Source organism: Passer domesticus, chromosome 1, assembly GCF_036417665.1.
Source record: "Passer domesticus isolate bPasDom1 chromosome 1, bPasDom1.hap1, whole genome shotgun sequence".
In the NCBI taxonomy this organism is placed as follows: Eukaryota; Metazoa; Chordata; class Aves; order Passeriformes; family Passeridae; genus Passer; species Passer domesticus.
This window is the reverse complement of record NC_087474.1, coordinates 122,679,401-122,707,161: the sequence shown is the minus strand read 5'-3', so window position 1 is coordinate 122,707,161 and position 27,761 is coordinate 122,679,401. Positions and strand designations below refer to the sequence as shown.

The 27,761-nt window shown below is 39.9% G+C and overlaps 2 protein-coding genes across 8 annotated transcripts in view; both read left to right on the top strand.

Moving 5' to 3' along the window:
* Positions 1–5,432, top strand: part of LOC135279292 (DGAT1/2-independent enzyme synthesizing storage lipids-like) — a 53,499-nt gene extending 48,067 nt beyond the window's left edge. For all 5 annotated transcript variants that reach the window (XM_064386575.1, XM_064386553.1, XM_064386565.1 and 2 more), the window contains one exon: positions 1,630–5,432. In XM_064386575.1, coding sequence (XP_064242645.1) covers positions 1,630–1,734 — 105 coding nt within the window. In that variant the 3' untranslated portion in view covers positions 1,735–5,432. The remainder of the gene's footprint in view (positions 1–1,629) is intronic.
* A 98-nt stretch (positions 5,433–5,530) lies between these two features.
* On the top strand, positions 5,531–26,734 carry LOC135279309 (DGAT1/2-independent enzyme synthesizing storage lipids-like). Of its 3 annotated transcripts, none has more exons than XM_064386606.1 (7): positions 5,531–5,551; positions 9,873–10,203; positions 12,538–12,702; positions 18,091–18,284; positions 20,457–20,517; positions 22,284–22,423; positions 24,433–26,734. In XM_064386606.1, the coding sequence occupies exons 2-7, from the start codon at positions 9,876–9,878 to the stop codon at positions 24,535–24,537; spliced, it is 993 nt and encodes a 330-aa protein (XP_064242676.1). In that variant the 5' UTR covers positions 5,531–5,551; positions 9,873–9,875; the 3' UTR covers positions 24,538–26,734. The 3 variants fall into 3 exon arrangements, with proteins under 3 accessions (XP_064242676.1, XP_064242682.1, XP_064242689.1); XM_064386612.1 differs by lacking the exon at positions 5,531–5,551 and adding an exon at positions 6,058–6,316; XM_064386619.1 differs by lacking the exon at positions 5,531–5,551 and adding an exon at positions 6,458–6,587.
* Positions 26,735–27,761: the final 1,027 nt, after the last annotated feature.

Sequence of the window (27,761 nt, the reverse complement as noted above, 5' to 3'; positions counted from 1 at the left end):
GAGCTCTGTCTTCCTGTTTTGTTAACTTTTTTTCTCCCATGCCTTTGAGGACTTTGATAATAAGTATGATAACTGAAATGATGTAAATTATGTTTTAAATGCAGTTTTCAGTAATTATGAAAATAAATTTAATAAATAAGAAATAACTTTGAGAATTTTCACCAAATAGCATACGGCTCTAGAAGCAAAGTTTTTCAAGAGCTTCAGTCTCATTGTCAAAATAAAAATGTTAAAGAGTTGCATCCAAAATATAAAAATATTTTGAGTACCTATAGTTTGGTGAAATTAGTGGTGCCCAAGGCATAAAAGTGTTTATAGATCAAGAGTTTAAGCATTCTTCAAAATATAAAGCTAAACTGAAAATACAGCTTTAAAATTTTTCATGGAAGATAAAGGAGGATTTTATGAGGAAAAAAAAAATCTGCTACAAGCTAGAAATCCACAAAAAAATCATCTGTCAGAAATCACGTATTAAAAAACATCTCACTGCACCCAAAAAGATGCAGCAAGGCTAGTTTTTCTTCTTTTGTTTTCCTTTTTCCTTTTTTAAGGGTCTACTGCAGGTTGTGCTTGGCTTCACAAAAGTAAAACCAGAAAGACAGGTTTGGTCTGTCACAAGGGAACAGCCCCAGCAAGCTGGAGAGTTTGCTCTTAGCACCTTTAGGAGGTTGGAAGCAATATGACTGCCGTTATGGTTATTCATATTCTTGGATTTTAGGGCAACAGTATTTTGTGTACCTGCAAAGGTGAAATTGAAATTTCCCATGATATCGATTTATCTTCCTAAGGCAAGCTTTTGGCTGCCCCCTCTGACCACCACTCACCTTGGTGGGAGTACAGTTAGGTCTTCTGTGGCTGATATTACTTTAAAAAAATGCAATACAAGTGAAGTTTGAGGTGAGCAGTGGCCTAGCTGACCTCTCTCTGCTCCTGCCCTGCAAAGGAGTTAGGACATGAATCTGTCAGGAAAGGTTTGGCTACTCTTTTTTTATATTCACAGTGATATTCTACTGTAATTCTGGGGTAAATCAGTGGAGTATATAGCTACCCTTATTTCAAGTTTCAACACACGAGGGAAAACAAAAGAAGATAATTTCTTATTTCTTTTAGAAATATAGAATATTGTATTCATTTTGTTCCTAAACTTTCATTTGAATCTCATGTAAAGAGTAAAGTGAATTTTCTTATTATGTGCCTGCTGTATATGATAAAATTATGGGAGAATTCATGTTGGGAAGGACTGACAAAGGTTCCTAGTCCAAGACAGGTCAGCTATAAGATCAGAGGAGGTGAGTCATGCTTTATCCATCCTTTTTTGATGAAAATTTTCAGGGATGGGAGATTGCAGAAACTCAATGTTTGAATGTGTTAAAAGCTACTTTGACTAAATGATGACCACATTTGATAAATCTCAATAATTTCAGCCTACCCAAAGTGCAGTCATTGTTTTTGTTCCTTTCTTTTCCAACAAATGTGTCATTAGGACAGATAGTTAATATAAAACAATTATTTTCTTACAGTAGAATTATGTGTGGATTTTCCATCGTGAACCTCTGAGAAGTTAGTGAAAATACTTTTCTTCCATGTATAAAATAGGTCTTTAAAGGCAAATTTCTCTTCTCTTTTCAGACAAAGACTGCTGTCCAGGCTCTCATAACCAAGCACCAAACAATCCCAGGCAACATATGGAAGGCTTTACTGGAGAGATTTGATAAACGTCGTAAAAGTGATTAGCATGCTCATGTTTATTGCATTGGTTTTACAGCATACAGTAAAAAACAATGTCCTACAGCACTGGTAATTAATAGTTGGTGTTTAAATTACAAATTTGAACAGATTTGGTGGAAGAAAACAATTAACCTCTAGAAAGTTCTTCCATGTCTTTGAGAATATCCTAAACTAAGAAAGACTTATGAAGATGACTTATGTATAATTGCAATGCAACAGCCAAATTCCCCCAAAAGAAATCATGCAGCCAAGATTTTTCTGGTTCCTAAAACAAGTTTGTACTTACATCCGAGGGCTTTAGTGGTGTTGTCTAGATCTGTGTGTTTGTGTTTTGAGAACAGTCTGGTCTCAGAGCAGAGCCTCAGGGTTGGTGTTGTCCCACCAGAGACCACCCCATAGGGGGCACCTTCCCTGATGGGCCCCAAGCAAGACATGTCAGAACAAACTGCCTTGCTTTACATAATCAGCTACTGCTGACACCATTCTCCTAGAGACTACAGAAAGAGACAATCCCATAAAAACAGATGATAGACTCCTTAAAATACATCAGCTTACTAGTGCGTGCCCTGGAAAACAGGACTGTCTGCCTCCAAGACTTTTTCCCCACAGAAGAAGGTTTCTCAAAGAGAGGGAAAAAAAAAAGCTGTAGTTCAGTGTAGCAAATATTGCAAATACATGTAGAAGGTAGTTTCAAGTCTGAGCTGGTTCATGCATGCTCTATTGCACCACACAATAGTTGCTTAGTGGATGAGGCTGCCCCAGCCTGAAAACCCCTGCATATGGTGTGTGCAGTATGGTCGTGCTGTATTTACTCCAATTTACTCAAATCTCCCAGTGACCAGTTTGGGGGAGCTTTCTCAGGCAATGCATCTTTGAGGCTTATCGTCACTGGTGGTTTGCCTAAAAATGCAGTACTGCAACACTGCCGGTACACATTGAGCCAAAATGCCTGTCTGGAAAGGCAGCTTGTCTTCCTAATGCAACTTGTGGAAAACTGAGAGTTAGTACAAAACAGAATGTGTTTATACAGGTTGTGGGATGTTGCTACTGGTGGGAGTGGGACAACTTTTTGTAATCTATCCAATATGCCACTAAATGCAACCAAGTCTTAACTTCAAAGACCAAGATAGGTAATTTTTGTGCCTCATTTTCCTTCATGTACTTTTAATATGTAAATAATCTTTCCTCTCGACATCCTAAAAGGTTACATAGCATCTAAAGAAATATATGTAATGTTTTCCCATTTTTCAGTAGAAAACTAAATCTGCTCTTTGGATTAAAATAAATTCTTCCCTGACCCTGCCTCTTCACAAGTATTTCTTGCACATCTGGTGAAGGGAGAAGGATGGACAGGTGAGTTATGTCCCTGGACCAAAAAGACAGGAATCCTGTCAAATGCTGTCAACCCTCAAATCTGTCTTAAGATACAGGAGTCCTTACTTGAACACCTTAACTACAGGCAGAAAGATTTTTTTTCCCAGCAGAAACTCAGCATGCATGGGAGATGATGAACTAAAGCAGATCAAGATGCAGACTGATATGCCTGGACATAAGCAGGAATTCAAACTGTGAAGTCTTACATGCCGCACTGCAGTGAGGCAAGCTAAAATTCAAAGCCTGAGCTTTCAAGGGAGAAATGGAACTAAAGGAAAAAGGTTATAGAATACTAAAATGGATACAGATAAAGAAGCAAGAGGAATTATAAGTAACCAGAATCTGAAGGCTTTCTTTGTATTGCAGACGCTGTAGAAGGACTAGACAGAATCGTTGTTTGACTATCCCCTTTTTCAAGTACATCAACCCCATTATGGAATGTGTCCAAAGAAGGGCAACAAAGCTAGTAAAGGGTCTGGAGCAGAGGTCTTACGAGGAAAATCTGAGGGAGGTGGGGTTGTTTAGCCTGGAGAAAAGGACTGTGTGGGGACCAACACCTCCAACTACCTGAAAGCATGGTTGCAGCCAGGTGGGAATCAGTCTCTACTCCCTGGTAATAAGGGACAGAACTAGAGGAAAAGGAAGTTGTGCTGGGAGAGGTTTAGATTGGTTATCAGTCAAAATTTTTTCACTGAGAGGGTTGTCAAGCATTGGAACAGGCTGCCCACAGCAGTGGTGAAGTCACCATCCCAGGAGGTATTTAGAAGATGTGCAGATGTGGCACTTGTGGAGATGGTTTAATGGTGGGCTTGGCAGAGTTAGGTTATTGATTGGACTCAGTGGTCTTAAACTTCCTTTCCAACTTAATAATTCTCATTCTGTGACCAATTAACCACTTCAGTAATCAGAATTTGCACAACCTTTCAAATGTCATGCTCTCTGATACATGATGCTAGGAGCTGTGCTCCCACTCACAATGGATCACTAACCTTGGGTAGGAGATATATAATCAGAGTGCTGATTATTTTTAAAAGCAGATATTTCTGTCTCTATCTCCTCTATTTCAGCAGCTGTTAATATTTTCTAACAAGGTTTAAGTTTTTCCCAGGTTATTACATCTTTTAGCAGCTCCACCATGCTATCAGCAGCTTCTCTGAGTAAAAAATAATTTCTATTTGTTATATTCTGTCACAGTTGTCTAAGAGTATTTTCTGGGGTCTCAAGATGATAGACAAAATAATTACTGAGAAACAAGAGGGATTTTGAATGATATATATTATTTTTCTAATAAAAAATTGTAAATGTTTTTTCCTGAAATGTTGTAGTACTGCTCTAATAATAACCAGTTATTATATTATTTTAGTGGCTCGCTCTAAATTTTTACTCTTTTTAGAGCAGTATTATAGAAACTAGAACTAAAAACTGGTGTTACAGAAATTAGAGTTCTTGTCATACAAATAGAAATGTACTTGCAGATCAAATCACTCCCTTGGTACACTTATTTTTTAGCCTCTCCATCATACAACCAAAAAAGAAATGAAAACTAGCAAAGGACCTGTGCCTGCCTCAAAATGAAAACAGCATTTATGACTTTTGTTGGATATATTTTGCCAAGTAAATAATGTATGAAAATTCTGGTTTGGTAGGTTTTTGTGTGTAAGGTTAACCAGCTCAAACTATTTTGCATTGGGGAAGAATATGATACTGATAAAACAGTAAATTAATAAAATCATAGAATATCCAGAGTTGGAAGGGACCCAGAAGGATCATTGAGCTCCAGCTCCTGGCCTCGCACAGGGCAGCCCCAAGAGTCACACCACGTGCCTGTAGGAATTCCTCTTGAGTTCTGGCAGGCTTGGGGCTGTGACCAGTTCATTAATTGGATGACAGTGGAAGCAGTTACACAGTAAAGAGTGGGCACAACTGCACATTTATTAATTGGAGAACAATGGAAACAGGTACACGGTAAACTGAGTGCAACTGCTCAGCTGAGCAGCTGCAGGCATCCAACAGGAAAATGATGCACGTGTAGAAGAGAGCTGGTCAGAAAAGCTCAGCAGGAGGAGATCTGGAAGAGCTGGCCAAGTTCATCCCTCCGAAGGCCGAGGGCGCAGTGTTCCATGCCATCCTAGCAGGTAGGGTATCGGCACCAATACCCGTGTGTTTGGAGCTGCACCCAGTGTCACTGGAACAGCTTACTTCTTTGACTGATTTTTATTTGTAAATCCATTTTTTTAAAAAAAATTATACCTATATCCAGGGATTAAATCCACAGCCGTCGGGCAGCCAGGAATGATTTAACAGCACCGTGCATGCCATGTGGGAACCACACCGTGTCTGGAGCGCCGAGGAACTGCAGCGGGTACCAGGCATGGATGCTGCTGCTGCTGCTGCTGCTGCTGTGGCACCTCCAGCGGGGCTGGAGAAGGAGGATTGCACCCACCTGCAGGTACTGGGAAGGGAGCAGGAGGGTGAACAGCGGGTGCCTGGTGCTGGGGGTGGGTGAATCTGGAGAAATGGAGACCCAGGGGTGGCCTTATCCATCTCCACAACTCCCTGCAAGGAGGTTGCGGCTGGTTGGGGTTCGGCCTCTTTCCCAAGGCAACCAGTGGCAGCAGGAGAGGACGCAGTCTCGAGCCGCGCCAGAGGAGGTTTAGCTGGGACATGAGGAGGGATTCCTCCACAGATTAGACATGGCAAGGGGCCGCCCAGGGGTGGTGGAGTCCCTAGAAGTGTTCAAGGAAAGGCTGGACGTGGCACTCAGTGCTACGGGCCAGCTGTCACGGTGGTGTTCGGTCACAGAGTGGTCTCGATGACCTGAGAACTCCTTCCCAGCCCGATCCCCTCTGGAATTCTGTGGTTAGGGGCTCCCGCCTGCGCCGCCAGGCGGCGCCCTCTGCCCCCGCCGCCCCTCCCCTCCCGCTCGCGGCGAACGCGCGCCCCCTGGCGGCGCGGCGGAAGCGGCGGGCGGTGCGCGCCGGACGCGGGTCCGGGCGGCTGCCGCGCCCCCGGCGGCGCGGAGTTCCCGCTGCCCTGCGCGCCCCCGCCGCCCCCGCTCCGCAGGCGCCCGGCCGCCCCCGCCCCGCCGCCGGGAGCCGCCCCGGCCCGGCCGCCCCGCGGGCACCCGGCCTCCGCGGGGGCGGCGGGCGGAGAGTAAAACCGGGCCCCGGCAGGGACGCGGGGCCGGAGCCGGTCCCGCCGCCGCCAGGGCAAGGTGAGCGGGCGCTGGCGGGCGGGCGGAGGGCCCCGGGCCGGGCCGGGCCCCGCGGGTGCCTGGGCGGGAGGTGACCTGCCGTGCTGGCCTCTGCCGCCGCCGAGCTCGGGCCCGCGTCAGTCACGGGGGCTGCGGGCGGGGGCGGCCGGGCCGGGGCCGTGCCCGCGTGTCCGGACAGCGAGCCCCGAGCGCCGCAGGGCGAACCGCCTGGTTCTTGGGCCAAAACAAGGGCTGAACCGTCCTCTGACTCCCAGCGTCTCTCCTGTCGCAGGTGACACTAGCGGGATTGTCAGGTCTTCTGGTACTTTTCGTTTGTTTTGTTTTGGTTTTATTTATTTTTATTTTTGTGTGTGCTTGTGGTGGCAGTGCTGATTCTGGTAGAAACGCCCTCCGCAGCCGTGTGTTTCTCTTGGCAGGGACGTGTCGTAGCTGCTGCCTCGCAGTGTCTTTCTAGTTTGGAAACGCTGGGATGTCCTCCAGAGGTTTCACTTGCACATTGCATATGCATGTTTGAAATCGTGCTGCTGTCCGTAATCGCTCCTTCCATCCTGATCAGTCGGGTCTCAGTTATCCCAGCATCTGCTGGCTGCAGCCGAAGGCCTCCGCTGTAGTTTAGTTAAGGACTTTTCTGGGTCGTGGGCCAGAAGTCAGTGATGGGAATTGTGTGTTAGCCTTGTTTCCACACCATAAAGCCTGAAGTGTAAGCATAAGTTCGTGTGCACTGTGATTAGTCAAATGAGAAATTCTGTCTTTGTGAACTAGAGAAAAATGTAAGCTGCTGCACTAGCAAGTTAGAACTTTAAAAAGTATATTTTGAACTGCTCAACAGTACGTTGGAACAGACCAGTGTCGTTATCTGTTAGTGGCACCTAAGAACTATGTTGAACCTTAGTTCAGCGTGGAACTTCTGAGCTTTTTTGGATCATAATCTGCTTTCCCTTCTTCACTGCCATAATATTCACATTGTTATGACCTTACTGCTGCTCTTAATGAATGTGGGAAGTAGAATCTTCACAGCAAAGGGACAGGAGGCAACAGACACAAGGTGTGGGAAGGGCAACTCTAGAGCCAGAATAAAGACAAACATTTGCACCATGAAGGTATTTAAGCACTGGATTAGGGGCCTGAAGCAGCTGTGGGATCTCCATCCATGGAGATCCAGTCCAGAATACTACTGGACTGGATATGCCATTGGGCAACCTGATTAACTGGCTAGTTAGGAAGAGGTTGGACAGTGTAAATTTCAGTATAAATTACCTTGTGATGATCTTCAAGATGAGGAAGCAGCATTGTTTGGGGTAGACTTGACTGTTCCTGAGGGAAGGCAGTGCTTTAGCTCTGACCTCTGTGGCTGGTAGCACAGAAGATGTTAGATCTTAGTTTCTGTTGCAGGTTAGCACACAGATATGCAAGTAAACTTTAAAAACTGGTGATTGCATTTGAGGTATTGCATTGAACATTGCAGGCAAAAGGACACGTAATATTTTGTAAGACTGACATGTGTGAACAGGACTTTAAATTTACTTGATGGAGGATTTGGGGTTTCGGAAAGCCATAAACAATTAAAAGTATGTAATAAGTGGGGGAGTATAGCTGTAAGTTTTCTTTTAAGCTGCATAATCACCTCTCAAATTTGAAAAAATGCTTCTGTGCCATAACCCTTGCTCCATATTGTTCTCTAGGTAGTAGGTGGAGCCATTGGAGAAGTCCACACATAATCTGATTCATATTGTGGTGTTGAATACTGCTCCTAAATCTTGCTTGGTCTCACAAAGTTGTGTTTCTTATACTTGCTGTGGGTGTTTGCTGCCTGACAAGTTCTCTAGTCCAGCTCTGGCAACTGGAATGAAAAAGAGCTTTCTCTTGCTCTCCCACACTCTCTCTCCCGTCCTTTCCCCCAATTCACACCCCAAAGACAGGTGCATGAATTCAGTGAAGGGCATGCCACTACTGCTATGTGTTTATAGGTGGCTGGAGGTAAATCAGCTGCCCGTCACACTGTGCTCAAGAACATGCTGAGGAGCACAATGTTGTAAGCCTGAATTAGTGTGGAACAGCCATGAATTGTGGGAGCAAATATCAGCTTTCTTCTCATTAACAGGAGCTAGTTACCTTGAGTAATGTGGGTAGAGGCCGATTTCCAAAACCAGAGGAAAAGGGATGTCCTTGCTCTGTCAGAATGTGAGGGAAAATTGACATGGGCGAGTAAGTGAAATGAGATCTACTCTAGTATGTGTTTCAGTGTTCCTTAGCAAATGTGGAGTAAAATTGATCTGCTTTGTAATTTTTTGTTGTCACCAGAGTTCTGAAAGCAATATTATCTTCTGTATTTCAGTCTCTTGTTTCTTGCAAAACCAGAGCAAGAGTAAAAGAATGGTAGACATACACATCTGTCTAGGCATAGGAGCTTTGCAGTCATACCTGCTGTAAGTCACACTCTAATAAACAAAACACAGCAGCTTCAAGCTTAGATTATTTTCATTCTTAGAAATGCTGTTCTTCCATTTCTCTCTACAAGCCTATTTTACAGTTGTAACATTTTTTTTCTTCTTGGTCCTGACTAGCAGAAGTTGGAATATTGATCAGTCAGTTTTTTCTAGCCTAGAATAATTTTTGTACCCAGAGGTATTAGGTTTGCTGTTCAAACACTGCAGCTAAAATAGCCAAGCATTCAGGCTGTCCTGTGTTTGTAAGGTGAAGGGAATAGCAAGTTTGTCCCCTAAATTGTACAAAGCTAAGAAAAAAAAATGTGGCTCCAGAGTTACAGTAAGCCTGAAATTGCAGGCTTGACTTCTGTGAGCTGGTAAATTTTTAGGAGCTGGCATTGGAGTGGGAAGATTCTTATACATAGACACAGTAAAGCCAGAGCAGTTAAAACTCTAAAGAAGACTTCTTGTGAACTTTTTTCTCTTGTCCTTTCTGCTGCCTCTGTGTTGTGCTCCGGGTCTTGATATATCACTATCAGTGAATTTCTGGGTGCAAATTAAGGCCTTTTCTGGGCTGAGACTTCCTTATTTGAGAGGGTCTTCTTCCCGAGTTGTCCTGGGGTTATAGTGAGTGGAAGTGTTCAGTAGGTTTTCCTTAAAGCACTGGATTTGAGATTGTGCTGTTTCCTGTTGTAGTTAGTGCTTGAGAGAAGGTTTTGTTTTATTGTAACAAGAAATTAAACTAATCAATACAGCTTTCTGAAATTCAAAAATTCAGTATTAATTGTTATTGGTAAGAGTATAGACGTTCTGGGTTTGTGCAAGTTGAACAATTTTCAGTGAGATAAAATCCTAGCCTGAAATTAAGCAGTTGCACCATCTTTCTCCATTAGAATTGTTAGCATTTCCAGTACCCAAAAGAAAAGGACTGTAAATATCAAGTAAAAGTTTTGCTGTGTGAACTGTTGTTTCTAATAGGTGCTGCTGGGATGTGGGGTAGATAGTATATGAGGTAGATAGTATATGAATAAAATGCATGGGAGAGGTTTATTATATGATTAAACAGCATAGGCAGATCTGTCTTTTTGGAAGATTTATTAAAATACTTTTAAAAATTTTATTTTAAACAGGAGATGACAGGTGGGAATGAATCCTCTACTGCAGGACCGACATCTATGTCCTACTTAACTTGCCTGACTTACATTCTGGAAGAATGGACTGGTGTGGAGGATATTGGAGATTATCTGAGTTATGCATTCTACATTTTATGGTTGCTATTTCCACTTGTAGTAGTCTTTGTACTTCCAGGAGTTATTGTCATTCTCTTCTACGTTTCCATTCTCTGGCTTCATATTTATAAAAGGAAGAATGAAATAAAGGAAGCTTATTCCCATGATGTTTGGATAGGTGCAAGAGAAATGTTGGCAACTATATGGGATGGACATGGAAGAATATGGCATGGTAAGTGAGATCTGACCTTTTATTAAAAACTTCTGAAGCTCTTATTCCTCGTTTAGCGTTCAACATTATCAGGATATGCCTGATTGTTGCTGCTGGTGCATGCCAATTCAGGCCAGGTTTTTTTTTCTATTTTATTAGTGTCTGTTCTTGAGACGAAAAAAAAAAAAGGCATTGGCACTTTTTTTGAATGCAAGTTTTTTGTCTTTTGCATTTATTCATTTGCTGCTATAAAATGACACCTGTGTTCCTGTTGAATATATGGGCATTTTTTTAAACTGTATTTTTTAAAATTTTTTTGCTTTTTATAACAATTCCTGGATTTCCCTGTTTGAAGAAGACCTGAAATGTGTGTTGTGTTAAAAACTAGATCAATTAACTGTATAATTTCAGGGTTAATATGTGAAGACTGGAAGTTTAATGCCAGTTCCCTGATAGCTAGTATGTCAGCCAGCACATGTTAGCATAGTTTAATAGCACTTAACCACTCTTATGTGAAATGCCAAATGATGGCTAAAAGGAGCACTTAGTTGCTTCTTGAAATTACCTTCAGAGCCTGACACTGTTACAGAACCCTACTTTTTTATTTATCTTTGTATTTTGGACTACTATTTTCTCTACTAGAATGTCAAAACTGAGGGCCTTGTTCTTTGTCCTGCTGCTATTATTTCTTTATGAAGACAGACTTAATAAATGATTTGGCTTTTCTCTCTAAGGAAATCATAAGTCTCTTTCAGAGCCATTCAGTCTAGATGCAGCTAAAGGAGAAAGAGATACTTAAGAACAATTTACATAAAGAATAAATCCTTCTTGAAAATCATCTCTATTTGTTCTCTAGTCAAAGGAAAGTGGGTTTTCAAGGCATTGATAACCAGATGGTGCAGCAGCTGTATCAGATAGGCTTTGTAAGACTAAGATGTAACTTTCAAATCTAGGAAAGTACACTACATCAAAATCAACAGCTACATCAAAGAGCTTAAAATGCTCACTTCACAATAAAAAGCTATTTACTTTTTTTCACAAGAAAATTATTTTTAAGGCCCTAGCTCTTTTAATCCTTAGTAACTTTTTCTTTTCATAAGGTCTGACATTTTATTTGTGCAAAAAGATTCTTATCCAGTCCCTCATTGAGAGCTGTGATTTTTTTTCTGCCCTGTCAGCTGCTTCCCTCTTATCTATACACTTGTCTTGCTAAAGATTGAAATGTTTTCCACTTATTTTTCCCCCACTTGATTCATCCGGATATCATAAGAAAAATCTAACAGCATTAATTTAAAAAAAAAAAAGAGAAAAAAAACAACCCTACAACCAAAAACCCCAAACCTGTTGATTGATACTTGTAACTTTACATGTATTATGCCAATGCCATGAGTGTTAGTTGGCTGGCATGGAGCACAGTTCGTGGTCCCTTGGGATGGGACAGATGATACACTTGCAATGTGTTGTAGCTCCATAGTAAAATAGAGGGAGAAGAGCCAAGAGTACCTTCAGAATTAAATTAATGGAATAGGAATGCAGACCTGATTAACTTTGGAAGATGTGACAGGATTTGATTGAGGAGTGTTTTTTTTGGGGTCTTTTCTTTTTGCTTGTTTTATTGTTTTTTAAAAAAAGATACTCAGTTAACACCCGGTAGTACTGTTACAGTATGTTCTATACTGATGCATTTTGTGTTAATTAAGTATATTTTGCCCTGTAACTTGAATAGAAATATGAGGTCGGGAAGAAGCTTATGTGTCTTTATGTGTTTTTCAGCTAGACATATATGGTCCCAAATAGCTTTTAGTATATAGTGATGGAAAGCTGGAACAGGTATAACTTGGAGAGAAGTAGCAAAGATAAGCTTCATATCCTGGAGTAAAAGAAGATATGAAAATGGGTGCTATCATGTCAAATCTTCTGAAACAGTCACTGATGGCAATAAACTTTGAAAGGTTAATAACAGCTTGAAATAGTTGTTTCACCACTCCAGTCTGTATTTTGATTTCTCTTGAATGATTGATTCAGAGGACTTTGCAGCCGTGAAAACAATGAACGGAAAAAATAAGGATGAATTGTACAGTCTGAAATAGTGTGACTGGGTGTTTTGTTTTAATGCTGGTTTATTTTTTTTTTTTCCTCTAAGTGTGGTGCCTTAAATGAAACTTGTATTCTCTGTGAAGCAACTTGTATTTCCTGTAGGTACTGCAAGTTATTTCTTGACTTACTGTCGGTCACATCGCTCTTACCACTTCTCAATCCATGTTGGTTTCAGTTTGCCAGCTTGCTGCAAGTTAGTTTCTTTGGGATAGAATTGTATAAAAATTTAACTTCTGTTACATTTTAAATTCCTAACAGGTTATGAGCTTCATGGTGTTGAAAATATTCCTCAAGGACCAGGACTTGTTGTGTTTTATCATGGAGCTACTCCTGTTGACTATATCTATTTCTCAGCTAGACTTCACATAATGAAGAAGAGGCGCTGCGATGTAGTAGCCGATCATTTTGTCTTTAGATTACCAGGTAACATACTTCATTATAAACAAGCAGTTTTGGAATTCTTATTTTAATTTTTTAATTGTGTAATTAATAAAAATCGTGTTGCAGGAGCACAGCTTTCAGAACAGACATTGAGACAAATCTAGTGAAGTTTTGAAACAGAGCATGTTCTCTAAAAACAAGAATGAGACTGGCCCATGCAAGGATGGGACATAGTCCTGTCTGGGCAACACTTTCCAATTTGTTTAGAAACAAAGAGAAGGAGATCGTAGGAGAAACAGTGTTCTCTGTATTAATCATTAGCAAAGATTTCAATAAGATGTTTCTTTTTCATTAATATGGGCAGAATGAGTGGTGTGGAACTGATTAAGAATTAAACTGTTTGGAACAAATGCCCTGTAAGTTAAGAATACTAGTCTGAAGAGACAATGTATTTTCTTATTCCAGCCAGCTCTTACCCAGTTGAGGATGGCAGGCAGTGAAACCTGTGCCCAGTAAGACTGTTTTGAGTAGAATCTCTTTTGGAGGAAAGCTAGAGAAGTGTTCAGCATGTTTGTGTGAAACATGAGGTGGAGCAGGTAGAAAATGAAAAATATGTTTAAAGCAAGAATTTGGCTGGATAGCCTAGTGAAGTACACTGACAATTGGTGAATTTAATTATGTGAGGGGTTTGTTTTTTTGTCTGTGTGAAATACAGTAGTACCCACTTTTTTTCCTCAAGTTTGGTTTGTGATTAGAGGCCTGTCAATTCACAAAATTAATTACAAGGAGAATTCTGTAGTGTACTGGTGCTTTTAGTAGAACCAACTCATATAAGAAAACTCTTTTTGTTGGCATACATATATTTCAGCCTTAGCCTTAGTCTGAAAAGAACTTTCATGTTGGTTACAGTATGGCTTTGCCTCTGCAACTGTTTCTGCCAACAGATTAATTTATCAGTGGCCATCAAATCTTTTGCATACAGATGACTAATATAACCTACTTCATGATGCAGATTTGGCTCCATATTGTATCTTTACAGGCCCAGATGTTTATCAAATGGGGCATTATGTTTACTACTTTTCTGCTTTAAAATCATGTTCTAAGTGAGAGTATACTTATGAGTCCCCCAAATATCGTTCAGTAGCGTTGCAGTAACATCTTGCTGAATGGCTGATCTTGAAGAACTGGTTTTAGAGGTACAACATCTAGCTAACAGCTACAGGCATTCCTCAGGGATTGATACTGAGACCACTGCTGCTTAGCGTTTTTATAGTAGCCCTGGATGAGGGCCTGGAGCATGCACAGGAAATTCACTGATGATGCCAAACTGGGGGAGCTACTTATATACTGGGTATTAAAGCTTGTTCTCGGAGTGACTTCATAGAATTCAATTGGCAGAAATACTATGAAGTTAAACAAAAGCAAATGTAGAGCTGTGCATCTGGGGTAGAGCAATTCTGTGCAACTCTGGATAAAAGGGACCTTTGCAGGAAAGGACTTAGGATTCTAGTGGGCAACAAGCTGAATGTGAGTTGGCAGTGTGCTCTTACAGCAAAGAAGATGAAATGCATGGTGAGCTTTTTGTAGCATGAATGTAGCCACTGGTTTGGGTGAAGAGATTTTTTTTACCTTGGTATGGCACTTGTGCAAGCATGTCCTGTGACATGGTGTCCACTTTTGGACTCCCTGGTACAGGGTACACTGATACACTGGAGCATGTTCCGTGGATAATGGGGGTCTGGAGCACACAGTGTACAAGGAGAGGTTGAGACAACTGGATTTGTTTGGATTTGTGTACCAGATAAGGGTGGGGAAAGATGCTATTGCTGACTTCAGTGACCTAGTGGGAGGGTGGGGACAAGAGGGAGTCAGACTCTTCTCACACGTGCACAGTGATAGATTGAGAAGTAACAGAGGCATGTTGCAACACAGGAAATTTTGATTAGACATGTGGAAAGGTATTTTACCATGAGTGTGATCGGACACCTGAACAGATTGCTTAGGCAACTTGGGGAATCTCCATCCCAGAGATTCAGATTACAGACTTTCAAAACTCTGCTGGGTGAGGCTCTGAATAGCTTGATCTAGTTGAACCCGCTTTGAGTGGGAGGCTGGACTAGATGACCTCCAGAGCTTCCTTCTGATCTACATAATTCTCTGGTTCTGTGAAGGAATTAAGGCTGTTCAGGGAGACAAGTCCAAAGAGCCCAGAAAATGTTGTGGATTGTTTCAAAATAAGCACAGTGATCTGTGACTGGCAACTCAGATAGATGCTGCTTTCCTTGTGAATCAAACCAGAAAGACTACATAATTTTATCCTAATACTAAGGCTGTCTGATCTTGATTAAGTGTTCAGATTAATTTGGATGCCTTTTCAGAAGGTGTTTTAACCAAAAGTTATGCTCAGCACAGGGGAAATGGGAAAGAGTGATGGTGTTTTTGGGAAGTCTGTTAGACACACATGGATGTGTCAGACTTGTGTCAGTATTAGGTATGCTTTTCTTGCATTTTGGAGAAGGATATAAAATATGGTCATATAAATTCTTTTTTTCCTTCCTTTATAACTAGCCATTTGCCACAGGGAAAAAAAATCCCAATATTTCAGCTTTCTGGTTCCGTTAGACTCTTAGCTGTGTAGTGTTCAGAAATACATTGACTTCTCTAAGTTTAGGAGAAAGCCTTTTCCCAATGCATTCAGAGGGGACTGAGATTTCACTTGTGTTCTGCCCCATCATCCTCTGCTATAATATAGGCCATATAGGTCCTGAAGTCATCTGGGAGCCCTCTTTAAAAGGATGCCTGCTAGTTTATGTAACTAAGACAATCCCTTTCCTGTAATGTTGCAGGGGAAATGAGCTTTGGCTTCTTGTCTGTTACACACAAAAAGTGTTGCAAAGTATCTTGTGGACAAGATGCTCTCCAGATATATATGTATGTATATGTATACACACACACAACTATGGAAGGTCTAATATATATATAGACAACTATGGAAGGTCTAAAATATACATATATATATTTTTACACACAGCTATGGAAGGTCTAAATGGTTCCTCTCTGTCTGGGGTCCTAAAGGTCAACCATGGGAGAGTGGTGACATCCTTGCTGTCCTGCTATCCTAGCTGACAGCCCTGATGTTACAATCACTGGGGCCAATATAGAAAAGTGTACATAGTGCACAAGTTGAGAGCAGTATTACATGCCTTACTGGGTACTCTCCAAAGGGTTTTCAAACATTTCTGCCAATACAGTCTTGTGGAAAATAGGAGAAAAGTATGTTGGGGAAAAGGGCAGAGTTCGGATTGAACTGTGGAATAAGATTAAGTTTGAACTTCTTGGTGTCTGGAAGAACATTTTCTGCATGGCTGAAAAATTGTGTTTAGATAGTATTGAGAGTTGTTTCGTTGTTTAAAATGGAAAAACAGATTCTTGGTTCCTTTCATGCAGGACCAGTGTTTCTTCTAACCTTGTGGTGACCTTTGCCTTGGACACAGGTTCCCTGGCTGTCTTTTCTGGGGCATTGTGTCAGATTCTATCTCTCAGCTGCTGTAAGGGAGCCAGGTTCTTCTTTGGTACTGAAGCAGAGATATCAATAGTAATGTGTGATCTGCTGGCAAGGCTGTGAAGCACTTCTCAGAATATAAAGTTGATACTAGAAGACAAAGGGGAAAGTACAGTTGAGAAATTTTGTGAAGACTTAAAACCTCCCTGGACAGCTATTCTCTAGTACCTTTTTTTTACTGTATTCTGACAATATTCTGTTCTTTTTTTTTTTGCCGATAAATGAACTGGACAAACTCATGGTGTTTGCTTTGTCACACACACCCTCCCCCTCACCCCTTCCTCAGTATCCAGTGCAGAAATGGTGTTGTCACAGTCTTTGCTTCCTTGGAGTCTCTTTTCCTGCTCATCTCAACCCTTTTCATGACTGTTTTGTCTGTCTCCTGAGCTCACTGACAGATAGGCGGCTTTTTTACCACAAGGTACGTTCTGGAGAGCTTTAATTAGTTTGGGAATGTCAAGCATTGTAAAAATCAGCTATTGAAAATCCCATCAAAAAAAGCACCTCCGTGCAAATGCTACTAGACGAAGACTGAGTGTCATTAGCAGTGTGTGAGGCAGGCATAGCAAAATATGAGACAGGTGTAATGCAGTTTGTGTTCTGTGGCCTCATTAGGATGTGTATGGACAGATCCTGATTGGGTATTGAGATGAGTTGGGAGCAATTATACTCACACCAGCTAAAAAGACTAGTTAAAGATCAGAGTTTAGTTAAGAATGAACTAATAATGTGTTGCCTCATGCTTTTTCCCCAAGCCCTTAGTTTATGCAAGCTGTAAGAGGAGATAGACCTCTGTCTTCTTAATTTTGTTTGGGCTCTCCTTTAGCATGTGTGTATGTAGCAAATGTGTGTTTATAGTCACAGCTATCATTTGTTATGAAGAGGCAAACTTGACTAGATCTGTTCTTTGTCCTTTTCTATGGCTGATAAGGTTGTTTGATTCAGTGGGAAATTTCAAGAAAGAGAAGTAATGTTTCCCTTACTGTCCAGTCATCCAAAGTTACTATTTTGTTATGCACTACTCATAAATATTGTTTAAGTTTAAAATCTGTTGGACCAACCGAACAGGACTTATTTCCTGCAAACAGACATCTCTGGTAGTTATGTCCTTTAAAAATAGGCTAGTTGTCTAAATTGATCAGATGTGTTCCTTTTGATGCTTATAGCATATTTTTGATGTTGTCCTGTTTCTTGAAGAGTACAGTCTGAATGACATGTCAAATTCAAGGTGATAGAGGAGTTTGTCACCTTAGGTAAAAGACTTCAGTTACAATATTAACAGAAGGTGAGTGTACCCAGTTGAGGCTTACCAGATGCTTCTCTGTATGAAATGCCATCCAGGTACTCACAGACTGAACCAGAGTCAATTGCTGCAGTGATCTGTAATTCAGAGAATGACAAAGCAGATGCATCATTCTCCTCCTTATGCACTACTGTTCTTTGCCAAAGTTCACAAAACAGAACCACAACAATTTCTTGGTTTTGCTTCTTGTTGCTCTCTATTTGGACTGTGCTATGTTTGAACAGTAGAGCTTGAGCAAGGAGCCAGTGCTCTTGAGTCAAACAACTCCTTCAAAGGGACATGTGAAAGATATCACAGAGTGCTTGACAGTTCTTTTTCAGTTTAGTCCTGACTGTGGGATAACACCTGACTTTACTATGTCAAAAAGCCATTGAAACCCCTAAGACTTCAACTTTGCAGACCAAAATCTGTAAGTCAGATTTAATGCTTCAGTTCCTCTTGGGGACTGGAGGTCACAGTTTATTAGACAATTAAGTTTTAGCCATAGTGTTCTGTGCTGGGAATCTGTACTCAATGGTAGTATGAATTAACGTTTTTCAGAATTAATGTTATCTTAACCCTACAGGTTTTAGAATACTACTTGATGTATTTGGAGTTATACATGGACCAAAAGAAGCTTGTGTCAGGACTCTGGAGAAGGGCCATCTGTTAGCCATTGCCCCAGGCGGAGTTCGGGAAGCACTCTTCAGTGATGAAACTTACACTATTTTGTGGAGTGATCGCAAGGGCTTTGCTCAGGTGGCCATTGATGCAAAAGTGGTAAGTATGACACATAATGGAAGAGAAGCAAAGAAAGCTAAGTTATTAGTACTTTCTTCCAGAGAAAGCTGTTTTGATTATCATGTATTTGATGTTAGGTTTCTGACTGTCATGAGTATGGTCTACTTATCTAACAACTACATTTCCTGACTCTTTTTGTTGCTTTTGATAGATAAGAAGGCTTATGAGTCAGCTAAGAATAGTGTGGTTAGGAAATCCAGGGCTCAAAAGAACAAGAGATGAAATACAGGATGGTTTCTCCTTATAAGTATGTGCTGTTTTATACATATCTGGTTAGTATTGTGATGGCTTAGCCCTCCCTTACCAACATGGTTGGGAAACAACCCTACATATCAGAGTTGGTGAACGTGCTGATTTGGGAGGGACCATCAGGATCGTGGAGTCCAACTCCATGTTTTTGTTTGTTCTGTCACTGAAGTATAGACTTCAGTATAGCTGTCACAGCAGGGTGTAGACTCACTGACACTTCATACTGTATTGGCATTTGATGGTAGTGGGGGATGTCCAGGGCTGGTCACTTGTGTGAACTCTTCAGTTGTAATGTACAGCACTGGGCTTGGTCAGCAGGCAGGTAGTTATTCTTAGGGGACCAAATGTTAAGGCACAACAGTGTGTGAGATATATTTGAATTGTAACTATTTTAGTAATCATTTCAGAGTCCCTCTTGTTCTAGATTTGTACTTGGAAGATGTGTGCATATGTCCATAGGTCTGCATGTACCTAATTTAAAAGCAAGTCTCACACCAGGAGTTTTATATTTAGTTACTGTCAAAGACAGACTAGTTAAATCGCTGGATTTTATACAGAAATAGAATACTTTTAAGACCCAAATGTGCATCACTTTTCTCACAAGGAAAATAACACTGTTTAAGCAGGTATTTTCAACAGGTTTAGATTTTACTAATGTATTGCAATAGCATGTAAAAGGCCATACTTGAGATTCAGCTGTGATTGTACTAGTTGCATTTATTTTATTGGATGTGTGTTGGTTCCCTTTATGCACTCACAAGGGTCTTGTAGCTTCATTCCCCCTTAGAAAAACACCCTGAGAGATGCAGTAAAATAGAGTGTCAGAGGCAGGCTGAAAGTGGGAAAAACATCTTTATTTAGATTAAAGATGAACTTTTAAGTCACCTTTGAATCATGAGCAGAACTCCTCATGGAAAGAAGAATTTGTCTGAAACATCAGAAAAATGTGCCTAAAACTTCAGTGTGTTGAAGTTGTCTTATTTCGGCAGATTTTTTGCCAGAATTTCTGTCCTATAAACAAAAATTTCTACCTCTATGTCAAAACTAAGATGTTCCAAATAAAATTGTTCTAGAATAAAGACAGTTGCATGCATTCAGTTTAGGCAACTGCACTTCTTTTTATTCTGTCATTTTTTACAGATTTTTTTTTGCTCTCAAAAAACCCCAAACTTGACGCATGTCTGAAAAGTTACATGTGTTAACTCATCCCCATGCTTGACTTAAAAAAGTTTAAATGAATTTGAGTTCATGAAAATCCCATGAAGAGTTCTGTATTTCTGATGATGCTGTGTACAGTGGGGATATACTATAAAATGCTATTGAAAAACTTTATATTGTAGCTGACCCCCTCACAGTTCTTGTAAATCTTGACAGCTGTTTACAATTTTAAAGACAGCAATAAAAACTTGAAATATTCAACACCATTCCAAGTACTCATCAGCAGAAATAAGTCATGGACATGTATTGAATATGACACATCAAGTGTGAAGCAATACCATCAGCATAGCAGAAAGGAATCAGACAAGTTTAGTGTCCCAATCCTGTGAATCTTTCCCTTTGAGCATAACTACAAATTAGGTAAGAGGTTTAAGCACTTAAGTCACAACTGTGCCAACACTGCTAGATGTGGGGAGGGAGGCCTAAAAGCGCCATAGGTTCTGAAATTCTGGACTGCTCTAATAGACTTGCTGAAACAGTGACTCACTGAAATCTTGTGGTATTCTTCAGTTTGAAACCTCATGGCAGAAGGTCACAGAAGAACTTCAGGATACCTGTTTTGCTCTCTGTATATCCTTGTCTGAGAAACACTTCTGAAATTAATTTGCCTGTTGAGTTTGAGGTAGAAGTTTTTTAGATAGTGCTATCTTCCTTAAATTCTTAATTATTTTTTTTTCCTCCTAGCCCATCATTCCTATGTTTACACAAAATGTTCGAGAAGGCTTTAGGACATTAGGAGGAATAAGTAAGATATTTTCTATTTTTCTGTAGTTTATTTTTCCATGTGTGTTTAGCCTATCTCTGTAGAAATAATCCTTATATAAGTTTGAGATTTAACACAGCCTTGTTTCTTGATGTTTGCTCTCTGGTGGAGTTCAGAGATGTTATTAGGATTTAATATCAGCATTAGATGTGATATTGGCTCATCTAGGTTATTTTCCACATAAGTGTTCTTTTGCACAAGCAGTAGAAGAAAGATTTAAAGTACTTTTTTCTCTGCTTATATCTGCTAGGCCAACCCTAGGTTTCCTGCTGTCTGTTAAGAAGCAAATAAACAGGTTGGCAACTGACACATTATTCCTGTTTTCCTAAAGCCCTGTGCTTACACTTCTACCTGTACTTAAAGTTTGAACAGTTTGAACTACATTTAATCTGTAGCTGCTTTTCTATTCTGCACTAGACCTGTGGTTCCTCACAAAACCTTGCATTTGGCAGCTCTCCTTCCTTATCTCTATGGAACTTGCAGCCAGAAAATGAATAGATGGGTCTTGTCCATCTCTGGGATGATTAGATGCCCACATCTCTGCTCACTTGCTAGTGTTAAACTCCTTCTTTTTTATATCTCTTAGTTACTGTCTAGCAGAGGGGCCTGAACAAGTCTCCACACCATGTGTTCTGCCTCAAGTATGGCATCATCACCTTCATCAGAGGGCTGCAGGGCAGCACAGTTCTGTTTCTCTCCCCCTCTGTTTAAGAGCTATATATTGCATGGAGAAAGCCAAGGCATCAGATGCAGAAGCTGGAATAACTCACACAGTTGTCATGTTGTACAAAAATAAACGGCAATTAATTGTTGCTGTGTTCAGGAGAATCCCAAACAGAGGAAATTGAAGCCAAAATAATTTATGCTCCTTGCATTCTGCAGCAGAGTTAGAGGATGTAATTTCTTGGTCACTGGAGGTGTTACTCCAGTTTCAGTAGTTATGTCTTTGTTTTTATAGGTTGTGTACAGAAAATTCCACATCTTGATCACTAAGGATTTTCTTATGCCAGCATGCCAGTTAATGGAGTTTCTTGTCTGAAACTGAGAAATATAATATTAGTGCATGTTATTCAAAGAATCTCTTCTGGGTACATTTGGGATAAATGCTTAGAAGGTGCCATGTGGAGAAGAATGTGTCCTCTTAGAGCTGTTTGAAATAGCTGTTTTTGCTCTCTTTTTATGTTGTTTAACTGCAACCAGTGTGTGGTCTGAAAGAGCAATTCAGTATGTTAGCATGACAGACTTGTAGGCAGATAAGGCTATTTCTGATCCTGTAGACCTCAATGAGACTGAACATGCAGTTTTCCAATACTAGTTTCTAATGCTAACCTGTCAAATGAGCTGAACCTGTAACCTGTATTGTGTAGGATTCTCTTCCTCTCCAGAGAGGCAGCTATTGAATTTCTCTCCTCTTCTTTCTTCTTGTTTCAGCTACTCTTTGGAGGAAAGATTTCACACCAAGTTAGGGTAGAAATAAGTCTGATATAAGCATTAATGCAGCTTTTAGGCAATGAAAGTCAAGGTAGGATAGCACTTGAGATGCCCCATTATTTGAGAGTCTGGATTGGGAGCTAGATTACATTGCAAGCCAGTTTCAATGTTAAGACATAGTGGGGACAAAAAACTTTACAGAATAATCCCAGTGTCTCTCTCTCTCTCTTTCTCTTTCTTTCTTCCCTCCTTTACCCTCCCCTTCGCCATTCCCCACCTTTCTTTCTCCTTTTTTCAACTATATTTTTTCACATTAGAAATACTTAGGATGCTATATGAGCGTATTAGGTTGCCAGTAGTTCCTCTCTACGGGGGATTTCCTGTTAAGCTGCGGACATTTATTGGAGAACCCATTCCATATGAACCAAATATGACTGCTGAGGAACTAGCTACAAAGGTAAGATAGATATCTATATATGTAAATTTGAAATATTGAATGTTCTGATAAAAGAAACCACTGTAATAGTCTTGTCAAGTGATTTCTGTCTAGGAGCCAGTTATAGAAATTGGAGGAATCATGGTAAATTTTGTACTTGCCTAACTCTGAATGTCATTCTTAAATACTATATTTTTATTACTACAGCTTCTAGGTCTATTAAAGTTAATTGCACACTATATTTGCTTTGAGAAACAACTTGCTTTAAAGACTGAAGAAGTTTGGTCAGACAAGACAGCTCTCAACTGATAGTGAAAAGCACTTCACCCAAGAGGAAGCAGTCTGCTTCCTGGTGTTTTCAGAAAGATACTAAGGAAGCCTTTCAAACATAGCAAATCTATGTTCACAAACTGTTGGAATTGCATGCGATAAAAGAAAAAGATAAATAATTTTATTACTTTTTCTAGTGTGTTTCTATTTTGTCCAACTTCTAGCCCAGCAATTTAACTTCTAAATGTTCCTCTGATTCAGATTTAGATCCTTATAGAAAGGATTTTCAGGTCCTCATGTTTATTCAGTTTATCAATAGATTTCACAGTGCAAAGACATAAATGAGTTAAGTGGTGGAGCAGTGAGATGCAGTGGGCTGAAATGGGTATTTTTGAAAACTCCACAGATGGTCACTTATAATATTGTGAAAACTTCACTTGAGAGAAACTTTTCTTGACCATGCAGGTGTCAGTTCAGTTGTCTCTCTTTGTCTGTTTATCCTATGATTAGGTCTCTGCAAAAATACTCTTAAAATGTTTGTCTGCAATATCTTAGGCCCTGGCTATGGAACACTGGTTGTTTCTTTTGTGAGGTCACTCTGACAGGACTTCAGAACTGCTGGCTTTCAGCAGAGAATGTATTTAAGTTACTTTCAGACATGCATTGACATCTTCCATTTTTGCCAACCCTCACTTGTTTTCTGGCTTAAGTTCACATTCTGCTAGATACAGCCCCTAGAATGTGAATTCCCTAGAATCCTGTTTAGTTACAGTGATTTTGAAGTTGTGTCTCATGCTTCAGGCTATGGCACAGTATGCATTTTCCCATTATATAGTGCAAAAAATAAAGCTCGATTTTTTTTTTCACCTAATACAAATTTTAGATCCGTAGAGTCACTTAGGACCAGATGTGTGAAGTCCTTGTCCCAGGACATAACAGTTATATCTTACTTAATAAAAACAGTGAGAGCTTGTACCAACAAGCAGCATTCTACCAACATCTCCCCTTGCTGAACACTGGTTTACAAAGGCAAATCTCTGTTCTTCTGTTTCTGGCCTTAAGAATTCACAAGCCTGTGCTTGTCTAGGCAAAATAGGAAGTGTGTTCTCACCACAGCTTTTGCATGGTGCCCTGCTTTTGAATGTTCCCTATGTAGCTTTTACATAATAAAGAGTAACTGCTGTGCACTCCATGGCCTGTTTGTTTTTTGAGTGAAAGTGAAGGCTGCTGTCACATGCAGCTAAAGGGCCTGACATGTGTCACAGGACCGATCCTTCAGGGGCCTTGGGGCCAGAGGGCATTACTCAGTACAAGTCAAATGTGCTGAGACACAATGGTGTTTCCAGTGCTGCTTCTGAGCATGTGTAGAAGCAAAGGTGATGCCCACTGGAAAAGTGTTGTTGGTGCAAACCTGGGCATAGGCAGGAGTTTGAGTTGCTGTACATCATGCAGGTGTTCAACATGCTTTATAGACCTAAGTCTCTTCATGAATTTACTCTGTTTTTGTTTGACTTTTGTGCATCACTATTACAGCTTGTGAACACAGCTACCACACAGAAGAGATACTAGTTTGTTGGTCTGTTTCTTGGCAGTGTTGTCACAATCACATCCTGTGGGCTTAAATATGGAAGAACAGTATTTTGAATTTGCAGTAGGTCAGTCATATTTGAAAGGATTAAAAAGAGCCTAGAAATTGTGTTATTATTTGAGCAGCATGAAAATGAGGTTTTCTGACCAAAACCTTTTTTCTTTTCCTACAGACAAAAGCAGCAGTCCAAGCTCTCATAGACAAACATCAGAAAATACCAGGAAATATATTTAGGGCTTTAATGGAACGATTTCAAACACAAAAGAAAGAAGATTAAGGTCTTCTGAGCTTAAACTTCTATAACTACTATTTAGTTATAATATTCTTAAAGTCACATTTGTAAATTATTCATTCTTCTAATAATAGGTTTTAAATACTGTCCTAATGATACTGCTGTATAATTTAAGATAGAAGTCACTTGCTCTTGCCCTTTCCCCTGTCCAGTATCAAGCTCAGGAACCCAAACTTCAAATCATTCATAATGGGGCAAGGTTTAATTTTTGATAAATGCATTCCTACCTTGGAAGTGTCTGGGTTGTTGATTCTGGGTTTGTTTTGTTTTTTTTTTTTCCCCAAATAATACTGAAAGCCTTTATGTATATGGTCTGTCTTCCTTTTGGTCTATCATTGTCTCGAATCACCACCATGATGGATCTCTAACCTGAATGTCAAACCCTCTGCAGAGGTGGAGTCTTAATGTCTTGACCCTCATCAGTGTAAGGAGGTTTTGTGGGCCAGATTAATGCCGTACAACACATATGAAAACTTTTCCTGAGATTGTTACTCTTACACTGCTGGGAAACAATCCACCACTTCTGGCCTGCAGAACCTCTAGCAATGCCTGCAAAACCTGTGTTGCAAAGTGTTTAGTTTTTCTGGGTGAGCTCAGAAAGGGTTCAGAGGAGTGAAAATTGATTAGAGAACTACAGTGATCCAAGGAGGTTTGTTATGGAAGTCACTCCGATGCTGTGAATGAGAACCCTGCAACACAACTGCAATTCCAGTCCAAGGCATATTGGATATCTGCCCTTGAGTAGCGACTTGTCCCATTTATTTTCAGTGAATCTGCAGATTCTCTTTTGAAACAATGAGCCAAGCATTCAAACATCAAGAAGTAGAAATGAGAGTACTGTTTAGTAATGTCAGCTCAAAAATCTTTATTTTGATGGAAAGAGAAAATTGTCACACTCTAAAAAGTAGTTTTTTTGAAAAACAGAATTGGCATTCCCAAATACCCTTAAGATTTAGTATGTGGATGAACTATTACATAAATAACTGTTTGAAGAATATATTTAAGTTAAATAATGGAGGGGGAAGTTCTGTATACTTTCCTTAAGTGAAAACAATTGAATCAACAGGAGAGAGATGCAAGATTGGGCTTTTGTGCACTTACAACAAATTATATTATGGTTTTTTTCTTAGCTAAAGCCTATGGTTTTATTGTCCATATGGCAAATATCTGAAATATTTATTCTAATTTCCAGGAATTTTGATCTACTGGTCTTAAATTAACATCTGGGAGCTTTTTAGTTTTGGGATGAGGACAAACTCCTTCAGAAAAAAATACGGTTTTTGCTATATGATATGGTTGCCTTTTAATATTGTTGGGGTGTGACCTTTTCTTAAAAAAAGTACAACCTCCCAAAAAATACCTCCCAACAAATGACCAACATTTGAAGGGGCAGTTGTATTTGATACAGTAGTCGTTCCTCTCACCATTTAAGCACATACTTTGCTTTATGCTCTTTTAAATGTGTAAATTAGTGACATTGCATAACTGCATGTGGGTGATGACCTATGTTAGAAAAATATCACTTAATGGGGAATTGTCTATCAAATGTGGTTCACAAGAAGCAAAAGGTTTATTTAATTTATGATATTATTGTATACCAAAAACATTTTGCGTGGTGTTAAAATTTTTAAAGCTTTGGAAAGAATCATGGTATGTAAAAGCAAATGCCCATTCTGAAGTTTTTTAAATTACTTGGGTTTTACTTGAAGGCAAGATTGTTTTCCTTTTAGTTAATTGGACTGTATTTCAAAAATACTGTTAACACAGCATGTCATAAAAAATGATAATGCTAAATTCCTGCATTGAAGTATAACTTAAGTATGATCTTTTGTTTACTGTCCATCTTGAGAAAAATGTACATCAGTCTGTGTTGTGAACACCTCAAAGCTGAATGTATTTTGTGTTGAGGTTGCATGTATGTAAAAGAGAACTCAGTCTAAAAGATTCCATTAGACGTGGACAGACATTGTTCTCAGAGATTTTGTAAAATTTATTTTATTAAGTATGTGGGCTATTTGCTGCAGTTTTGCCCCTTTACGTATTGAAAGATCAGTATAAAAAAATGAAGGGCAGTATTGGTACTTTCTAAGTGTTCATATTTGTATAGGCCTTTCATATTTATTTCTATATATTAAAAGTATATAGAAGACACCTTTTGAATAAAATTGACAACTGGAACAGACTTCTGAAGTTTTGTGTTGTGTTTGAACTAAATTGAATGATATATGGCCTGTCCTGCTGAACCTTGAGTGGTTTTGAACAGCATGTCCTAACCCTGGGATGCCCTTCTTGCCTTGCAGTGTCTGAATAGGGATGGAAGGAACAAAACCCCATAGGGAATGAAAGGTAAAATAATTCAGACAAACAGTGGAATAAAGGAAAAAAGTCACATAAACAATAAGGTCTGAGTTTTAATAATTGCAGCCTGTGCTGCAGAGGGCCTTTACAAGTGCTGCAGTACCACTTTAGTTAAAGGCTATGCAATAGAAAATAGGCTATAAATACTGACTAGTGAGGTTTATTTGTATATATTTGGGGGTGTGAATGATTGCCTACTTAGTTTTATTGAAAAAGAGGCAGACATGGATAGATACTCTCACAAGTAAGGTTATAGACCTGGCATCCTATTAGCTGATTTGGTTTACTGTGCATCAAGCAGAAGTATTCAAAGGGAATTTTAGCACGGTTAGACTAAACTACTGATTGTCTGATTGGCCTTTAGATACACTGAAGACATTACATGTTTCGCCATATGATCAGCATAAGCAGGATATGCTTTTTTAGTTTGTTTGGAAGTAGACCAACTGCTGTACTGACAGGTCTTCATCGTTATCTCTGAACAAGACCCAAATCTACTGACCAATTTACTGTCCTGTTGTGTAATAGCAGAGCTCAGTCTGAACATCTATTATTAGGATGCTTTCACATGAAATTAATCTCTGCAAATGCATGGTAGAGCTGTTAATCAGCACTGTCAACACAACTGTGTGGCTCATCCAGTATGGGGTTTGTTGTACAAGTATAGCATTATGTTGCTTCATCCTATTATTCTGTGAAGATACAGCTATGATGACAGTGTGTTAGCTCTACAGTTCTTAATCCCTATTAAGCCCATCATGGACGCTAGGATGCTTTTCTTGGTGTTGGCATAAAAAAATTGTTGTACCAAAAGTAAACGTGGAAGTGCGTGGAATTGCTACACAAGCATA

Coding starts and splice junctions, on each gene's coding strand:
- LOC135279309 (XM_064386606.1), top strand. CDS start 9,876: ATGACAGGTGGGAATGAATCCTCTACTGCAGGACCGACATCTATGTCC. Junction 10,204..12,537: donor ACATGGAAGAATATGGCATG/GTAAGTGAGATC, acceptor AATTCCTAACAG/GTTATGAGCTTCATGGTGTT. Junction 20,518..22,283: donor TAGGACATTAGGAGGAATAA/GTAAGATATTTT, acceptor TTTTCACATTAG/AAATACTTAGGATGCTATAT.